Here is a 19,493-nt window from a genome sequence, read left to right as displayed (position 1 = left end):
AACCTGCGGGGTTCGTTTTGTTGAGACTCAAATGTCGGCTAAATAGCATCAATATATGCTACTCATTTGATACTATTATGTATAAGGGGGCATAAACCGCAATTAGCTACGTATTTCCTTTAAATAGACAACGAGTTTCACTGTAATGGCAGCTTGAGAAACGAGAATTTTATTACTTTCCTTTCATTTGCTTTGATTTTGTTTTAGTTTCGAATCTTCTTGTGATGAAAGCAGAGTGATAGCAGTTTATGCTTAATAATGGAAAGCTTGATCTCCGTTTACGTGAATATTTTGTCACAGAAACATTCATCGAAATCGCTTGCCAAGCAAATAAATCTGTCTGACAAAAAGCTATGAAGCCCTTCAGGAGCTCTCAACACCTCAATTTCTGCCATAAAAATTGCCCGGATGGGTCTGTGGTCTGATAGTCTTGATTCTACTCTTTCGTACTGGTTTTGCTCGAGTCCTTTCCCGAACCATAGTATTCGATCACACCTACAAAACCCTCCTTTAATTAGTACATTAATCTGGTTTTGCAGTATGTTATCACTAACAAGCAGTTATGAAGCTTAATTACCACGCCGGAGCACGCCTTTTTTTATGTTTTCTCTTGTGATCACGGCCAAAGTACAGTCCCGAATTCGGGTAATATTTGTAGCTAGGAGCGAAGTTTATTTCTCCTTCATGCCAACCTTCGAATACATGTCCTTCCATGAGCTCCGTCTTAAGCTTTAAGAAAAGATAAAATCAAATCAAATCACTCTTTTGTTCATAAAATATTAAACTAGCAACTAACTCAACACACAAGAAATACTCATGAAACATATACAATGCCACCATTGCATTTCATGTTAATATCACAACGTCATGCGAAAGTCTCTTTCTACATAACATGGTGTTATTGGTCCAAAACGCCTGTACGAGTTTCATGTAAATTAACTCTCCTCACACAGAAACTAAATCTCTTTAATTACACAAGTGAAATGTCAATTAAGTACTTGATCATATTCCAACAAAAGCTTCCACTTTTGCTTCTCCACAAGATCCTGCGTTGTGGCGTCAGGCAGGTAGATTCTGTAGTTTAAGTCTCCAAGCCAAATCACCCTACTGCATATGTATAAGCATATATATTACTTAGTACTCATTAGTTTCAAAAGCAAAAATTAAATTCAGAAAGAGTACCAAACTAGTTTAGGGGATGCTGCATAATATGCACATATACTTACTCGTGATCAAGAATTTTTGTGGTCAAATTAGTGAAGGGTCCAGGAGGAAAGGTTGTTCGAGACAAAATCTCAGTGACGTTTGCATTTCTTCGTCTCTTATCGCTTTTTTTATCTCCAGAAGCTAGATGGCTACACACAAAACAGAAGCTTGTTTCATGCAACCAAAATCTCACTGACACCGAACCCTGCATGTACGCATACACGATAATGATTAATCGTACAAATTGTGAAATAAAATACTATTTGAATAATTGATCTAATTCATTAATAATTAATTACGGTGAAAGGATAAATGTTGTGTACCTTGTTCCCCAGGCGGCCCATGATACCACAGCCAACACATGAGACACTGAGATGTCTTATGTATTGGCAGAGATCACTTGAAATCCAAACAGATATAAATATTCCAACCATTTGCTTACTGATGATGCATCGGAAATCTACTTCTTCTTCTTCATCTTCTGTAATCTTATTCTTCTTATCGTTAAGAGCTGCTCTGATCAACGAATTCCATTTCTCACAAACCTTGCGGTTTTCAGATCTCACAACATTTCCTGCATTCAGTGGTACAATTTCTTGGAACCTGAAAGTCGTTAATTCATTGATTCAGAACTAATGATCATACTGTATGCATCAACCTGCGGTACGTGCATGGAGACATGCACGTATGATCAAATAAATACCGTACAGATAAGGAAAGAAAATTAAGATAAATTACCCGAGGACGTAGATATTAGCTGGAGGTTTCATATTATTAGGTCGGAGCCAACCCTGCATGTCCAAATAATCTGGAGGTGAAACACCTCCAACATTCCAGGAACCCGCGAAGATCCTGATCAACATCCATGCAAATTTATGAAACTCGATAAAACTACTTCATCATCATATTTTACTGCAAATTAATATTGAATATATACATAAATATTTATGGAAATAACTAGTCAGCTAGGAAAGGTTGCACATACTGGTATGTAGTTTCAGCAGTGGAATTTTTGTTGGAGTTGGAAATCATACTTTCTTGATTTTCACTTGGTCTTTCAATAGAAGTCCTCCTCTCCATCGAATCTGCTGGATTTATATCAGCCATGAAATGGTTGCCACCCAGTGTCGGAATCTTATCCACCATAAATCTAGAGTAAATGACCTTCAAACATAATCAATTAACACACGAGTATTAATATTACCTACAGTTAAGTGATCCACACAAAATCATTAACTTATCAGGGAGAAAGTTAATGGGTTGTGGGGCCACAAAGCTTAAAATTATGCTCTCAGTCTATGGAGAAACTCTTCTATAAAAAAAATAAAAAGTCTATGGATAAACTCTAGTACTGTAGGGAAACCAGACCACGGGTTCCCTACATCACACTCACATAAAAATACCCATGGTCTACCCTCCCCATTTTTTTCATGTTGATCCGCCTCTATTTGTATCTCATTTTCCTCTCACACGACACCTATGTACCATCATCAATGGTGGCCTCACACAGGGACCTCTTTTGAGAAATGTTGGAGGAGACACAAATAGGATCAGGTGAACAGGAAAAAATCATAGGTTTTTTTTTGCGTCTAGTGTCCACACGGACACGTGGTTTGGGTGCCGCGCACACAGTAGAATTTCTCTAGTCTATGACTATTCTCTTTATGTATAAAACGGTTGAGGAAATGGAGAAAGGAGGAACAGCTTCCACCACATGACAGTGTATCCATCCCCTTCCTCTTCCTCATTTAGAATATTGCATTTTCAAACAAGGAAACTTAATGGGATGGAGAGAAAGCATAGCAGTCTTACTTATTGGCCTTGCATGGAGTCAGCTGGGAAAGTCTGGCTCAGGATGAAGGATCTTATAGGACTGATTTTTCTGGGTAGTGGAAAGGGAATGCAACCCACAAACACAAACCCCTCCGGTGAAAAAAAGTGCGAAATACCATATTAATAAGGCTGTGTGACGGAGGAGATGACGCAAGTAAGAGACCATATTGTAATGGGATTAATTCATGATTAGTGGGAGGTGCGGGATTAATTAAATATTGGATTTGCTCAACAGAAAAATACCTAAACTTGTAAAACATGTGTCTCACTCTTTGTCTCATATTTATTTATTTGCACATGGTGCCGTTTTTTTTATTTGTTTTTTGCGTGTGTTTTTTTTTTTTGTGCTTTGTTTGTGTCGATAGGAAGCCTAGCTAGCTAGCTTATAGAATATATCATGATAAAGGATTAACAGTTGGTGCATGTTCTAATTTAATTGATGGTTGTTAACTTTGACTAATGAATGAAATCGCAGTAATTTCTGGTGACGTGCATGCATGGTAGTAATTAATTAATAATAGGTAATTAAACAATAGAGATAAGGAGTGAATCAATTAGCTTTTTTAGTTTAATGAGTGAAACCAATTAATTAGTTGGATGACTACGATTCCATTTTAACATTATTTCTGCAACCAAAAAATATATGGAGATTGTTTAGTTATTGATATGCATTACTCTATGAGCAATTCATTATGAAAATGATAATTACATAGATGAATGAAGGCATGTTTGGTACTAAATTTGAATCCAATTTTTTAGACTTAAAAACACATTTTAGGTTTTACAACTTGAATACTTGTTTGGTGGGATTGTTTTTAAAACATAACTCAAAACTAACTTAAAAATTAACCTACTTCTAGAAAAACACAAAAAGTGAGTTTTTAGAGTTTGTAACTCCAAACCCGCTACTTTCTCTCTCGTCTCCTCTCACTTCCAATCTTTCTAACTCTCTATCTCTATTCTATCTTTCTCTCTCCTCCCCTCCGAATCTCTCTCACTCCTCTTTCTCCCTCATCTCCATCTCCTCCCACCCTCTCTTTGGATCTCTTTGTTTGTCCAATCGGATTTAGTAGTAATTTCCAAATCCACGGGAAGTTGTTGTAGAGTTTTTTTTTTTTCTTTTCTTTTATTTATTATAATTTAAAACAATTTTAATCTCATACCAAACAAGTTTTTGGATATTAAAGAAAATTATTTTTAAAAGATGTTCTTAAGAAATGTTTTGCAAAATTCTGAAATCTTTTAATACAATATGAAACAGGCCTTAAACTACTTATGATTGGATCGGTTTTTATGCATATATAATTTTTAAATGATGAAATTAAACGATCTCAATTGTGGTTAACTTAATTACATTTAAATGGACAAAAGGATCGATAGTTCTATAAAGTGAATGTATAAGTATTAGTCATATAATTATGGATAGTACTCCTTGCACACTCATTTTACCTTTCACGCACCTTTGTTAAATTTTGTCTATTGATCTTCTTCAGTTTATTCGATCCGACGGTAAAAATTAAGAGGAGTGTGTGAGAGTAAAAAATGAGCGGTGTTATCAATTATAACCAGAACATGGTATCTATAACGTATCTTGATGCAGAATTGAGGATTGAAGAATCCATGGACAAAAGTTAAGTTGATGAGAGAAATTAAATTCAGAGTCTCTTCACTCACACAATTTGTGATCAGACAAATCAGATTGATGCAAACGATCGAATGGGAAATGTGCATTTACATGCATGAACCAATCTAGGTCTAGCTAGTCGCATTTCGAAAATAACCCTAATCATATTATTAGATGGCGGAAAAAGGAATTGATTGGATGGACGGAAAAAGAGCTAAGAGATCCATAACTACTACGCAATCAGACTAGCTAGTTAATTAGTTTTTTGGTTCATCAATCAATTAATATTAAATTCAGATCAATTAATCATTGGTCAAGCTAGATAGTAGTATTAAGTTGACTCCAAATATATGTATATACACACATATTTGAGACGCGTTTTTATGGGGTTCACTTTTTAAGGTATTTCAACAATCCAACCGGATTTATTTTACATGTCGCATCTCAAAGATCGTGTCTACAAAAAATCACAAAAATCCGAAATCGTATGACTGTCAGAATAAATTTAGCGTTATTCATAGAACTGTATTTGTCAATTTTTTTTTTTATCATAAATGAATGTCTTATTAGCTTTGCATTTGTCTAATTTGTCTTAATAGCTTTACATTTGTCTAATTTATTGAAAAAATGATCTTATAAATGATGTACTAAAATATAGATGGTTCGAGTCGTTGAAATATAGGGATGTGATATCTACACACCCCTTTTTACTTCTCTCACACCCTTTTAATTTTCAGCCGTCGAATCAGATGAATTGAAGAAGATCAAAAGATAGAAATTAACAAGAAATATGGAAGAAGTAAAAATAGGTATATTGATAACACATCTTGAAATATATTACGAAGTGAAAAATAATCAAAATATAAGTTAAAATTGTGTATCTTCAAATCCATATATATATATATATATCAATAATAATATATATACACCCTTCCTCCTAGTGCTAGTGTACCCAATCGCTTGCCTTTTGGAGCTGAATTAGAATAAAAGTGTGTAATTTGGTACACACCACATTCGTCTACACGCGACCGTCCAACCCCATTACTATTCCTTCTTGGATCTATATTGCGTCTGTCACAAAAGGATTGGGTTGGCTTTTATCTTGGTGACAAACTAACGGGATACCAAATATGTAGGGGAGGGTTGAATTTCTTCTTATCTTTTAATGTATGTATCTAATGTATTCATTTTTATTTTTATTTTTGTAAACTATTTTTAACTTTAAATTTTCTTGTTTTGGACTTCCATATAGATAATAAGTTTCATAAACAAGTATATTGTTTCTTTAAAGTGGAATTAATTTTTGCTTTTTCTTTTTCATTCACTTGGATTATTTTTAATTCATTGATTTTGTTCATATCCTTATTTTCTTTCGAAAGAAAGGAACTAGGGGTATCATAGTCGCCCGAAGGCAGTACCTGTCCATCATCCGAAGGTGAAGTTGTACGACACTGGGTTACGCCAGTGAAGAAATCATGGTCCATCACTCAAAGGTGAAGTTGTACGACTCTGGGTTACGCCTGAAAAGAAACATATACATATTACATAACACACCAACACGATCAAAAAATGAACCACGAGAATAAAAGGAGAAAGTCTGGAATGTTTTCGAAACTTACTTAAGTCGACATCGGTGAGAGATCGCCGAAGATGATGAACAATGACCATTGTGTAGAGAGAGGAGAAAGGGAGAGCCTAGGTCTGGTTTGGATCATGATGGGGTGGTCCAAATGGTAGTGGGATCACCGGAGTGTGAGCCACGGTGGTGGTGAATGTGGTGTTGTCGCCGTGTTGTGTGTGTGTGCATGAGTGTGTGTGTGTGTGTAGGGGGGGCTCGGGAAGGAGAAGAAAGTGCATAGAGAAAGAGCTGAGAGAATTCTAAAGAGAGAGTCTGTGGGGAGAGAAGGGAGTGAAGAGAAGGAAAATAAAGAGAGAGAGAGAGAGAGAGAGAGAGAGAAGGAGAACTCGAGAAGGAAGGGCACCCCATAAATGGGGAGGAGATCGACCACTTGTCAGTACCAGAGTGGTCCAAAGTGGAAATATCTCCACTTGAGAAAATTACCAAAATGCCCTTATCATTCCGAGTTTCATAAAATCTTTGTTCTAGCTCCAAATTCAATTCAGTTTGCGCCCACACGTTCGCAATGACGAGTACAACAAGGATATGTCAAAGAAACGAGTCTTACGTGACATGACAAGGCGGTTAACAAAAGTCAACGTTTTGCCTTGAAGGGCATTTTCGTAAATTCACGTATTAAAATTGTAAAAACATAAATATTTGGGGACGGGTTGTTACAAGGAAGGATCTTCTTTGGTGGATCCCTCTTGTTTTTGTTTAGTCCTCTTTGTTTTGGAAGTTGTTTCTATTTATACATATGTTTCTTCTTCACTTTCCTATTTCTTCTGTTTTTGAGGTTTCTTTTAGTTTCTTAGTGGTAGTGGGTGATGGTATTCTACCTAACTAGTAGACATAGGTAATAAATAAGAGAAAACTAAAGCTTTGATACATATAATTTCTAAATTCTGACACAAGGTACCACATATTGTTTGACGTAAAACAAATAGTGTTTCTATCTTCTGTGGAATCTTTTTCATGGCTTGATAGATAATATGACAAGCCAATAAATTTTTTTCGTGTTTCAGAATACGGTTAACCAATGTGTTAGCTAATCGACTACGATAAACTAGGTTAGTTCAATCTACTGCCAAAGAATTCGTCAAAGGGGTGGAACAAGTTTCCCTTTCAGAGTAACAAGAAAGAGCCTTATATGTTTATAGAAAGACATATAGCAAATTAAGCTTCAATGGTACTTGATGAATCCACCAATACTAGTCCCTCCAATGTCGATAAGACCAATACTGATTTCACTCATAAATTTATTTTCTTCCAAATGAGTTCTAGTCTCAAAGAATGCTAGTTCTTACGGTTCATATGTTATGCTATGAATATATCACACTAAGTTGTTATGTATGAATAATGAGATTTCATTCGTACAGAGTCAATTTCAATAGACTTAATGGAGAGTCCCATTAGCATGCATTTAAATTCTGAAAAGTACATTAGTGATAGATCATATTAACCATGAATTGATTAATTATCATAACACATATGGATTAATTAAATTAGGGTTAATCTCAATGTACTACCCTAAAGTTTATTGGTTTTCAACATTTGGTACATAAAGTTTTTTTAGTCCCAGATTGGTACATAAAGTTATAATTTTAGAACACTTTCATACATTTGTTAAGGTTATTGTTAAATTTGCCGTTAACTAATAACATGGCATTCATGTGAATAATGACTGAACGCCAAGTGGACATTAAAAAATAAATTAATTAATAAAAACTAAAAACATTAAATAAATAAAAAATTTTGAGCGTCTTCTCCCTCACCCCTTCGGACCCACTCCCTTCTTTCCTCAGCACCCACCCTTCCCCCCTCCCTCTTTGACTCCACCCACTCCATCTCTCTCTCTGTCCCTCCCACATCTCTCATCCCCATCACAGCAATACCCAATCAAATTCGCAAGTCGCCGATGCCGCAGCTTCCCCACGCCCCAAGCTTCCTTCTGCAAAACCAAAATCCACAAATCATTCATAGACCCAATTCACAAAACGATTGAAAACCCACCAAAATATACCAAAAACCCAAATGAAGCAACAGCACAAAAGCCAAGTTCACCGCAAACTGCTTGGGATCAGGCCACGCCATCTTGGTGAAGTTCTTGACGGCGATCCAACGGCGGTTCTGCAGCCGGCCCTTGTAAACAAGATTAGGGCTCCGCCGGTTTCCGGGTCGGATCCGGAGGTGGGATTCGTGTGGTGGGTCGGGGTCCGGCTGTTGTGAGCTAGATGCTGGGTTTGGATTTTCTTTGGTTGTTGGTTCTCTGAAACTTTGGATTCACAGCAACCCATGACTTGGTTTTCTGTGGGGTTTGAAAATTCAGTGAGTTTTTGAGCTTCTTGGAGTCGGAAAGATGGAAGCTTTTTAGAAGACAACCATGAGCTGGTTCCTTGCTGCCTCTGCTTTGAGTGCCTAGTGGGTTAGAAGAAGAGAGAGAGAGGAGAGACAGAGGTTCCTAGCAGTTTAATGTCAGAGGAGAAGGATGTGGAGAGAGAGAGAGAGAGAGTGGGTGGAGTCGAGGAGGGAGGGGGAAGGTGGGTGCAGAGGAGAGAAGGGAGCGGCATCGGAAGGGGAAGTGGTGAGGGAGAACGACTTCGATTGTTTGCCCTCCTCCCCAGTCCCATTACTTTTTATTTTATTATTTCTATAAAAAAAATCAATATAAAATTTTAACTGATTTAACCGTGATCACAGAAGTATACGATGGAAAGGGCGGACAATCCAAGTCAAAGGCAGAAGATGCTCAAAATTTTTTTAGTATTTATTATTTTTATTATCCACGTGACGTCTAGTCATTGTCCACGTGAATGTCATTTCATTAGTTAACGACAAGTTTAACAGCAATCTTAACAGATGTATAAAAATGTCTCAAAATTATAACTTTATGTACCTCTCTAGATGAAAAAAACTTCATGTACTAAATGTTGAAAATAAAAAAAACTTTAGAGTAGTAAACTGAGATTAACCGATTAAATTAATTCATGTATATATATGTATATATACAAGTTCTTTAAGCAAAGAGATCTCCATTTTTTTAAATGAGGATTAATGGTGGGATCTGCTTCATATCAAATTTCAACAATCTAAACTGTCTATTTTGTAAGTCTTGATCCATAGATCATCATTGCACAAAGGGATGTGATATCCACACACCCCATTTTACTTCTCACATGCCTTTTTAATTTTCAGCCGTTGGATCGGATAAATTGAAGAAGATCCAACGGACAAAAATTATTAAGGGATGTATGAGAAGTAAAATGGGGTGTGTGGATAGCACACCCCTTGTACAAATTTAATTCAATCTGAAACCATTTGCTCATTTAACTATTACAATAAAATTTTAATATTTCTTATAACATAGTGTTCATCAATTTCTTTGAACTCAATTAGATACCTCAAATATTTCCGATTTAGCTAATATTTTGCAAGTATGATATGTAAGGCGCAACTTGAAAAATAAACAATTCGAATCGTTGAAGTTTGTTGTGATGTGTGCCCCACAACTAATTTCTATTTTTTGGAAAAAAAAAATGGAAGAGTCCCTTCCATTAAAGACTGTGTGTGTGTGTGTGTGTGTTCCATTGTAATGGCTTTCAACCTCAATGTCAGTTAGCATTTTGTCTGTTGAACCAATTGAACAAGGCAACAAAATCTTGATTGGATGACAGGTTCATTGAAAAAGGAGAAAAAAATAAAGCACTTGAATTAACGATGGGTGTTTTCTGCATAATATATAACAATTTAACCTCAGAATTCAATATTATTATTTTTATCTAATAAAGTTCTTTGGACAAATTGTACCTCAAACACGTTTTCATCATAAGAGGCACTTGAAAGCAATAATTTGCAAAAGAATCAAATATAATATACATGAAGCTTATTAAGCGGTATTTTATGTTCGTGGAGCAATAGATGATTGACAACGTATTGATAATGTGGTGTACCGGTGTGAGAATATTTATAATATCGACACATCGACACACATAAATAATTTTCATATTAACACCAATTAACATGATATACCAATAATATAAATTACATATCATGTATTATGTTCTGTTTTGTGGAGCTAGATCACCTCTAAAAAGTCGATTGCATGTGAATAAATTTTAAATTCTGGGTTTTGGTGATTTGTTGCAGATAATTGGGTATGGATGGGCTGGGATTCTCAGGAGGTACTTGGTGGACTGCATATAGTGGATGAACTTCATAGCAGGTATCACGCTCCGGTCGGAGGGGGTTATGCTGACATTAATTAGCAATGACAACTTAGCTAGCAGTTCAGTTAGGCTATTGACAGTTAGTTTGTTATGTTGGTTAGAATTGTTATAAGTAAGCTACTGCAAGCTGTATAATATGTGCTTGCTTCATTGTAATTACCAGTCTGAAATCAATACAAAAGTCTCTCTCAAAGATTCATTCTCTCTCTCTCTAGAGTTCTTCTGTTTTTCATTCGATTACATTCATACAATCATATTTTTGTTATATATAGGTCAAAGTTAGAGAGATAACATTTTTAATGGTAGGTGCAAGGTAGATGTAAAATGTCACACTAAAAATATAGCACGAGAGGATAACAAATAAAGACAGAGAAATAGATGATGTTGCTGATATTTTTCTCTCGTTCTCTTCTTCTTATATTTTTCTGTATCTTTTGATTGCAGTCGAGTGCTTTATTTATAGAGCAACTCGTATTACTACATTTGAAATTTACAACACACTTTTTGACAAAATGATATCCTGAATTCCCAAAGTCAGTTTTCAAACTGTTATAGGGAATTGACAATGTATATGTTTAGTCATAAACAATGCAAATGTTAAAAGCCAATCTGTGAGGGCATTGAAAAACTCCACCAAAACATTGTGGGCATTCTCTACCCATCAGCATTTTCAACAATTTTCATATTTCTGTATATGTTAATAGGTTATGACAGACTTAGTAGTAACCTCATATTGACCGTTTCATGACCACATATTCATCAGGTAGCTGGTGATTGTTTAGAGTTCGATGTATTTGCCTCATTTTGGCTTCATTTTATAAAAGTGTTATATAGTTAAACGCGGTCACGTAACAATCAATACAATAGACATTGGTCGGTTGTGTATATAAATATATATATTACATTGACCTATATATGGACAATGGAAGTGTACAAATGAGCAGTTCATTACCAATATTTCAAAGGAATAACTAAATCCTTTTATGGGAATAAAACAGAAGTTAGAAAGCAACGGTTTCAACTTTCCACTAGTAGAACGTCAAACCACTTAACAACTCTTTCGACACTTGTGCTTCCCAAAACGAATATTTTCATGGTCCCCTACTTGTATTGCTATGCTCTCTTTCAATTATTAACACCATAATTACATTAGAAAATTATTAATCCTCTATTTCTCTCACTCGAGTAATTATGTAATCATATAATTGTCAGTGTTTCCTCCATTAGAAAGCGTGGCTAATCATTGTTCTTTAAGTAATCATACACTAAATGACCCACAGTTTAGGAAAATGATTCTCTCTGGATTCATTTTGTGGGGATCCTATCACATCCTAACCGTTCATCGTACATCGTGCAATCAGTTTTTCGTCAGATATTATTTGTGTTTATTTTTAAATATAAAAAAAGTCAAATGATTTTTGACGACACGATACACGATAAATAACTAAGATGTGGGGTCTTGACCGAAACACGGATGGTACACCACGTGTTTTTATATAAGTAGTGGGAATTTGTATTTGTTAAGTTATTAACTTTTTAACACACATATCCCCACCATTGGCATAGTGATACGTGATGTACAGTCCCGTGTTCCGATCACACTAAAAATTCTTTCCTAGACAAGAACCCGAAAATAATAATAATAATTTCTTTGATGGCAAGGACATAAATCAGTCTTCACCACCTTGACAAAAAACATGAGAGTTTACAACTCACAACTCACGGCGTTCATAAACCTCCTCGAAATCGGAAGTTAAAAAATACACGAGTTTTGCTTCACCTTCTAAAACTAGGTAAAGAAAACAATAGAAAATAAATACTTATATCATAACTGGGGCAGATTTGGTCTCGGGTGAGCCAGGAATTCTGGTTGAAATGTGGAAAACCACATCCTGCTTAAATTCTTCATCACGCGAGTTTTCAAGCAACATATGAACTAGGAGAAAGAAGCATTTAACAAAATTACATGATATTGGATCTAATAATTTCTTACACGACCTGTTAATCCGATTTAAAACGACACGAAAATAATGAATTTTGGATCAACCTCATTTTCATAACGGCGGATAATCTTTAAAATACCCAACAAGAAAACAATGTCACGATGTTTCAAGTTTCAACACAATATGCTGAGTTTTTATTTAGCCACAATAAATTTTGGGTTTTTCCATATTCTGCTTCCACAAAAATGGTCACTCGTATCGATCGATCCATTTTCCTTTTCGTCCCATAACTTATCAATCTTCATGTCCCACTGCTGCACTACCTAGCTGCTTCATATTCTGTGATTCAACCAGTCAATGATATCCTTCGTAATGGCTTCTCGCTCTGGCTCAAAGAGAAGGTCATGTACGAACCCGTCAAACAGTTTGATGGTTTTGTCAGTTGAGGAGGCTTCATCGTACAGCTTCTGGGAGGCCTCGGGGTCAGTAACAGTATCCGCTGTTCCGTGGAGAACGAAGAAGGGTACCGTCAATTTGGTTAGGTTCTGCTGCAAGTAGGATGTGATTCGGAGAATCTCATAACCAGTCCTCACGCGGATGGATCCAGTGTACACTAGAGGGTCCGAATACTTGGCAACTAAAGCCGCCGGGTCACGAGAAACTGGCATGCCCTGTTTATTTGCTGCACTGATTTGGTATCTTGGCAGCAAAAATGAGACAATGGGAGCAATTACCTGGCATGATAAAAGGAGGAAAGCGCGGTGAGGGTTAGGGGTTTAGGGTGCATTTGAAAACTTGTAATTGAGTATATATATTCAAGAGTGCATAAACATTAGTCGTAGCAAAAGATGGTTTTCTGACCACTAATATTGGATGCGAAGGCTGAACCCCAACTGCAGGTGATGTGAGCACTACACCGTCTATGTGGGACTCAAATTTTGGGTCAAGCATTGCCTAAAATCATTTTTGCAATATAGAGTCAGCTCAGATCGAATTCCAGGCTGATGAAGTTAATGAATAGGTAGAATCACAGAAGACAACAAAATTGTAACTACGAAGAAAGTCATTCATGCAATTCCAAGAAAGAAATGGCTTCCGGCAACCCATACCTTAAGGACAATGGCTGCACCTGTGGAATGCCCAAAACAGAAACACGGTAGGCCATGATTTTCAGCTAAAACCTTTTCGAGAAATAATTTCTGCATCAAAATAAAGAGCGAAGACATGTAAAGGTTTAATCAATCCAGAGTTCCTAGGTTCTTCAGGTCAGCATTAAGAACTGGATTCAGATTCTATTTTCTTACCATATCAGTAACAGCATAATCGAGAGAAGGTACGAATGCATGAAGCCCATCACTCCCGCCATGACCTAGATAGATAAATCACTGAGAACAATTATATGTGATGCAAAACTATTAACTACTACATCAGAAGATTTAGAGATTCAGTGAGATGTAACAGGAATGGAGCAACCCAAGGTCCATAGTTTCACGACTTATCCTTCAACACAAAGAAAACTAGAGATCCTAATTTTTTTTTATTGTTTTGTTAAATGAATAAAAAAGCAGAGACTTTTCCGTCAAATCATAATAAGACTTGAACCCCCGACAACATATAGCCATTACACACCAGAAACAATCTAGAAGCAACTTAAACAAAAAACGAAGTACAGAAAATAGCACTAAAGTCATTGGCACATTGAGTGTCCCAGAAGCCTAGAAATTGCAAAGGTTTCCAAGTGAACTTTAAGTGAAATGCAAGAAAGTTTAATCTTCCAATTCTTATAATTACAACTGGAAGGGCACCCCACCTTGCACGGTCACACACTTTAGACTGGATGCTTGCGTTGGGATGTACTTTAAGTTCAACTTAAACCATTCTATAATGTTGTTTGAATATTTTTCATTACATAGAAGCATCAGACGCGTAACTTATGAGAATGTTTTCCACTTGATAGAAGCATCAGACGCATAACTTATGAGAAACATACAAGGTTAGACCCAAACACACATATAATAAGCTTACTTATAAAGGGAGCTTCAAGGGTTTACTTTTTCGCACCAATGGGCGTCCAAACTAAATTCCTGCAACATCCAAATATAGATGCATTGTTGAAGAAAGTGATCTCTACTCTATGAAAACAGCAATTAAATAAAAAAGAAGACAGCCTCGACTACAAGGGTGAGATTTTAAAATTTTTTGAGAGACAACTTCATCCTTATCTAAAATGTTAAGGTTCTTCTCCTTCCACAGAAACTTTAAAAGTAATCTTTCAGCCACTCTCAAGCATCGCGTTTATATAGATCTATCTCATATTTCAATCTGTTGTATAGCATCCAAAATGCTTGCCTCGAAGTTTGATCATGATGACACAAAACGTGACACACTTGTGGCAAAAACAATATACACAATTACGACTACACGTTGCTAATGACATACACAGGAAATTGTTGTTAATTGGCTTAGACTTTAGGTATCATACTCAAGAACGAAAACAGAGACCCTTTAGACTAATTAAGAAGTTTAAATGCAATGGTAAAAGTTCAAGATGGTGTTGACTTACCAACCCAATCCATTCCGTAAACCTTAAATCCATTAGCATTCAGTTGCTTTGCAAAGTCGCTGTATCTTCCACTGGTGAAATTGTACAGAAGTCTTAATAGATATATCAAGGCACCTCATAATCAGCTGAATAGAATTTAAGTGAGAAATATGTAGAAATGACAAACCTGTGTTCGTTCAGACCATGCATAAGAATAACTACGCCCCTGCAAAGTTTGAATATGAGAAACTTAGCTACTTAATACAGTAAGAATATGAAGAAAAAAGAAGTGAATATGCACTTCGAGGATAAGACTCATACGAACTAAGAAGATAACCTGCAATTACAAACATATTTTGATATAAATTTGGACTACATACCTTTGCAACCAAAACTATGGATTAAGTAGATCCGTGTTTGAATGTAAAATCCAAATATATTAACAGTCTGATTAACATGACTTGTCAGATATATGGTAGGAGAGAATGTTACTCTCCTTTAGCAATTATTCTAACAAATATACTCGTCGCAAAGGAAATGTTCTCTTACCAATTAGTATATCATGTTACCGGATTAGAATTTAGGGTATGGACTATGTAAGTCAACAGATGCTTCTTGGCATTATCATTTAACATTTTAAAAGAATAGTTCATATGCAAGAATTCCCAAGTGGTGAACCTTAGCTTAAATAATTCGTCAGAAACTTGTGCAAAGTCACTGCAGAACCAGACTCGCCACAAGCAAATTTGCCTGACTTGCCCACGCCCGATCAATTTTAAATCTGGTTTCACTGCATCTAGCTACTCTTAAAAGATTATAGACAATGCTCTAAATGGTCCCTGCAATATGATCCAACTTATTATGCCATAGTAGGCAGAGGAGAGGAAATGAACAAGATGTGCATTTTCTGCAAATCCAGGTTCACTGCATAACCATTGCAAATTGCAATTATCGTGTGGGTGTAAGGACAAGAGATTAGAGACGGGACCTCAAGAAAGCAACGGGTCCTCATGAAAGGGATATTTGGCTAACAAACAACCACAAAAAGATTGCCAACTATACTCGGGTATTGCAATCCTTGAGGGAAGGTCCTTATCATATGCGTAATACGCAGTTTAAGGTTAATACCGATGGTACAGGGATATGTTAGAATATGCCATGTCTATGAGCGCACCCAGTGAACACAAACTGACAAACTAAAGAAATTAATTAACATGAGCCTAACTAATTCAAAACGACAGCGATGTAATCAAGAAGATAAAACACATATGATCTATCTGTTCATTCATTAATCTACACTAACAATTGCCACTTTTCGAGCACCAAAATCCGATAATAAAAAGATTACTACTTGGAGAACGATGTGTAGTCAACCTCGATCAAGATTGAAAGGGAAAAAATCACTGAAACTTTCAATCCCAGAAAGCATATTTCTTCTGCATTTAACTGATTGCCGCAATTTTGAATTAAAACAACGGAAATTTCATCATTTTCTTCAAGAAGTAACGAAAATTTCACACCTTTTTTGCATTAATTCAAATTAAACAATCCAATCCAAGGGGATAATGTAATACAGAGGCATTTGATTTACCTGATGTTAACGGAAACGGGAGTCCAACTCTGCGTGAAGAGAGTTTCACCTCGCGCAGTCGCAAAGAGCGAATATTGCCTGACCGAATTCTCATCATCATCTTGTACAACTCTTAGCTTTGCTAACGCCCTCCTCGCCGCCGCCTCCTGGTCCACCGGCGATGACGAGCTGCACTTCCACGGCACTATCTTCGTCGGCACCCGCACCACCGGCACCCTCGGCTGCCTCTCGTCCTTGGCCGACTTCTCCGCCAAGACAGGCGAAGCCGCCGCCGCAGACGAAGAGGCGGACGACAACGGCGCTCGCTTGCGGCCGCGAAATGGGAGCAGGAGGAGCAGGAAGAAGGCGTTAATCAGCATCATCAGACTCCGCAGCACCTGCAGCGAGAAGAGGGCGTTTATGCGGCCGCTCGCTCCAGAAGTCAACATCAACGTCGACGACGATGACAAGCCGCTGCCTCGATCCGTCGCCATTTTCTGCTGCTTCTTCGGCGGTGGTCTTGTGGCTTGAAAGAACAATGCTGATGACGCCGGCGGAGGTGGAGATGATGACTTGAACCGGAATTGGAGCTCCTCCGATTCGACCAACGGCGGGATTGGTTGTTTCCTGTTGAGGTTGTTGTTTGGCTTCTGCTCCTTCTCCGCGTGAAAAACCAGAATTCTACTCTCTATAATCGCTGCCCTTCCCAAACAGACCATAAAAAATTGTGCGTTTCTTATTCAATTCTCGGTGGCAAAAAGCGCTTTTGCCAATTTTAGACCTCGCGACCTGCTTTTCTCTAATCTCACAAAACTCCTTTTCATCCAAAAATTTAAAAATTAAATAAATGGGAAAAACGGACAGCAAAAATATATGTGGTTGGCGCTCTAATCCAAATCCGTGTCCCGGGCTTTTCTCGCTCCGACGCGTGTCCTTGCGCAGTAAATGTTATACATTCTTCAAATTAACAAGTGACGCGTGTCGCGCAGTGGACGAAGATGTCGGATGTGCGGCGGCTTGAGAGTGTTTTCTTTTGGTTTGAAACATTCGTCCGCACACGTGGAGTGAAGTGATCAAATTGTTTGCGTTTTCGGTTTCCCGTGCAACGGCGAGATTTTGGAGGAAGGATCTTGGTTGAGTTCTCTCAGGTATTGACACGTGTAAAGCGTCAGCTCAGGGTCTGGAAGCTCTCTGGTGATGTATTTGCCCACGTCCCTTGGCGGGCTAGGCCCAAATCCAAATACTTTAGTTTGATGTAGTGTGCCACATTGTGACCAAGGCCCACCTACAAGATTACAGCCGTTACAGCATCTCCAAAGATTGTCAAAAAGCCCAAATTCATAGTAACAGTATAAAAAAAAAAAAAAAAAAACAGCAATAGTGTTTTTTAACTGAAAAATTAATTTTGATGTGGTATGGGGATTGGCCGTCATCACCTTTGCCACAAAAATGGGCAACAAATTATTTTCAATTGAATTATTAAATGCTTTTTATTTTTTGTTCTAAAATTACTTATTATTATTATTTTAGTTGTTATTAAATATTCTTAATTTGACATATCGGATGAAGAACCAAACTTAAAAAGATGTCAAAGTGCAACATGCTGTCAAATTTTAATTTTATATTTAAAATTTGATATTTTCTTTGAAGATGTTTTTAGGTTGTCGTGATACATTGGACAAACAACATGATGTTACGTGTATTAACTTTTTACATGTTGACCGCATATTTCATTAATGTGCTAAGATTGTAAGTATTTCCTCAACTTGGAACATGTTTAAGAATGGTTTGGTTTCCTTACACATTCTTGTCTATTTTTTACCTTTATTTTAAATAAATCAAAATAAATTAAGGTGTCACATCCCGACCTGGGCCCCCACTATATCTCGGGCTCGACTCCACCGTAGCACGATGTTTTTCGCTTTAGGCTCTTACCACACCCTCACAGTTTTGTTTCTGGGAAGTCACACGAGAACTTCCCAGTGGGTCACCCATCATGATTTTGCTCTCGCGCAAACTTGCTTAACTTCGGACTTCCAACGAAACCCGAAGCCAATGAGCTCCCAAAAAGCCTCGTGCTAGGTAGAAATGAGAATATACATATAAAGCTTACAGGATCCACTCCCCTAAGCGATGTGGGATGTTACAATCCACCCCCCGGGCGCTCCACCACATCCCGGGCTCGACTCCACCGTAGCACGATATTATCCACTTTGAGCCCCGACCACGCCTCACAGTTTTGTTTCTAGAAACTCACATGAGAACTTCCCAGTGGGTCATCCATCCTGGGGTTGCTTTCACGCGAACTCGCTTAACTTCGGAGTTCCTACGGAACCCGAAGCCAATGAGCTCCCAAAAGGCCTTGTGTTATATAGAGGTAAACATATACATATAAGGCACATCACCCCCTCTCTGTAGGTTGATGTGGGATGTAACAATCAATCCCCCCTTAGAGGCCCGACATCCTCATCAGCACATTTTTTACCAGGGATTGGCTCAGATACCAAATTATCACATCCCAGCTCGGGCCCTCACCACATCCTGGGCTCGACTCCACCGAAGCATGATATTGTCCGCTTTGGGCCCCTACCACACCCTCACAATTTTGTTTCTGGGAACTCACACGAGAACTTCCCAGTGGGTCACCCATCATGATTTTGCTTTCGCGCAAACTTGCTTAACTTCGGAGTTCCAACAAAACCCGAAGCCAGTGAGCTCCTAAAAAGCCTCATGCTAGGTAGAGATGAGAATATACATATAAGACTTACAGGATCCACTCCCCTGAGCGATGTGGGATGTTACAATCCAGCCCCTGGGCCCTCCACCACATCTCAAGCTCGACTCTACCATAGCACAATATTGTCCACTTTGGGCCCCAACCACGCCCTCACGGTTTTGTTTCTGGAACTCAAACAAGAACTTCCCAGTGGG

The 19,493-nt window shown here is 37.5% G+C and overlaps 2 protein-coding genes across 2 annotated transcripts; both read right to left on the bottom strand.

Annotated features, from left to right (window-relative positions):
* Positions 1-112: 112 nt before the first annotated feature.
* Positions 113-2,352, bottom strand: LOC103946986 (type IV inositol polyphosphate 5-phosphatase 9-like). Its single transcript, XM_018647401.2, has 7 exons — positions 2,192-2,352; positions 1,945-2,058; positions 1,530-1,809; positions 1,227-1,411; positions 999-1,107; positions 578-729; positions 113-495 (listed from the first exon to the last, which is right to left on the bottom strand). Exons 1-7 carry the CDS (start codon positions 2,350-2,352, stop codon positions 279-281), a joined length of 1,218 nt encoding a protein of 405 aa, XP_018502917.1. The 3' UTR covers positions 113-278.
* Positions 2,353-12,541: 10,189 nt separating this feature from the next.
* On the bottom strand, positions 12,542-17,281 carry LOC103946892 (monoacylglycerol lipase). The gene is made up of 7 exons (XM_009357712.3): positions 16,584-17,281; positions 15,180-15,218; positions 15,014-15,084; positions 13,755-13,819; positions 13,560-13,649; positions 13,312-13,404; positions 12,542-13,184 (listed from the first exon to the last, which is right to left on the bottom strand). The coding sequence occupies exons 1-7, from the start codon at positions 17,279-17,281 to the stop codon at positions 12,783-12,785; spliced, it is 1,458 nt and encodes a 485-aa protein (XP_009355987.2). The 3' UTR covers positions 12,542-12,782.
* Between the last annotated feature and the right edge of the window lie 2,212 nt (positions 17,282-19,493).

This window comes from the organism of the source record quoted next, unplaced genomic scaffold (genome assembly GCF_019419815.1).
Source record: "Pyrus x bretschneideri cultivar Hongxiangsu unplaced genomic scaffold, Pyrus_bretschneideri_v1 Contig3, whole genome shotgun sequence".
Lineage (NCBI taxonomy): Eukaryota > Viridiplantae > Streptophyta > Magnoliopsida > Rosales > Rosaceae > Pyrus > Pyrus x bretschneideri.
Note: the sequence above shows the minus strand (reverse complement) of the source record. Positions and strands in the feature narration are given on the sequence as shown.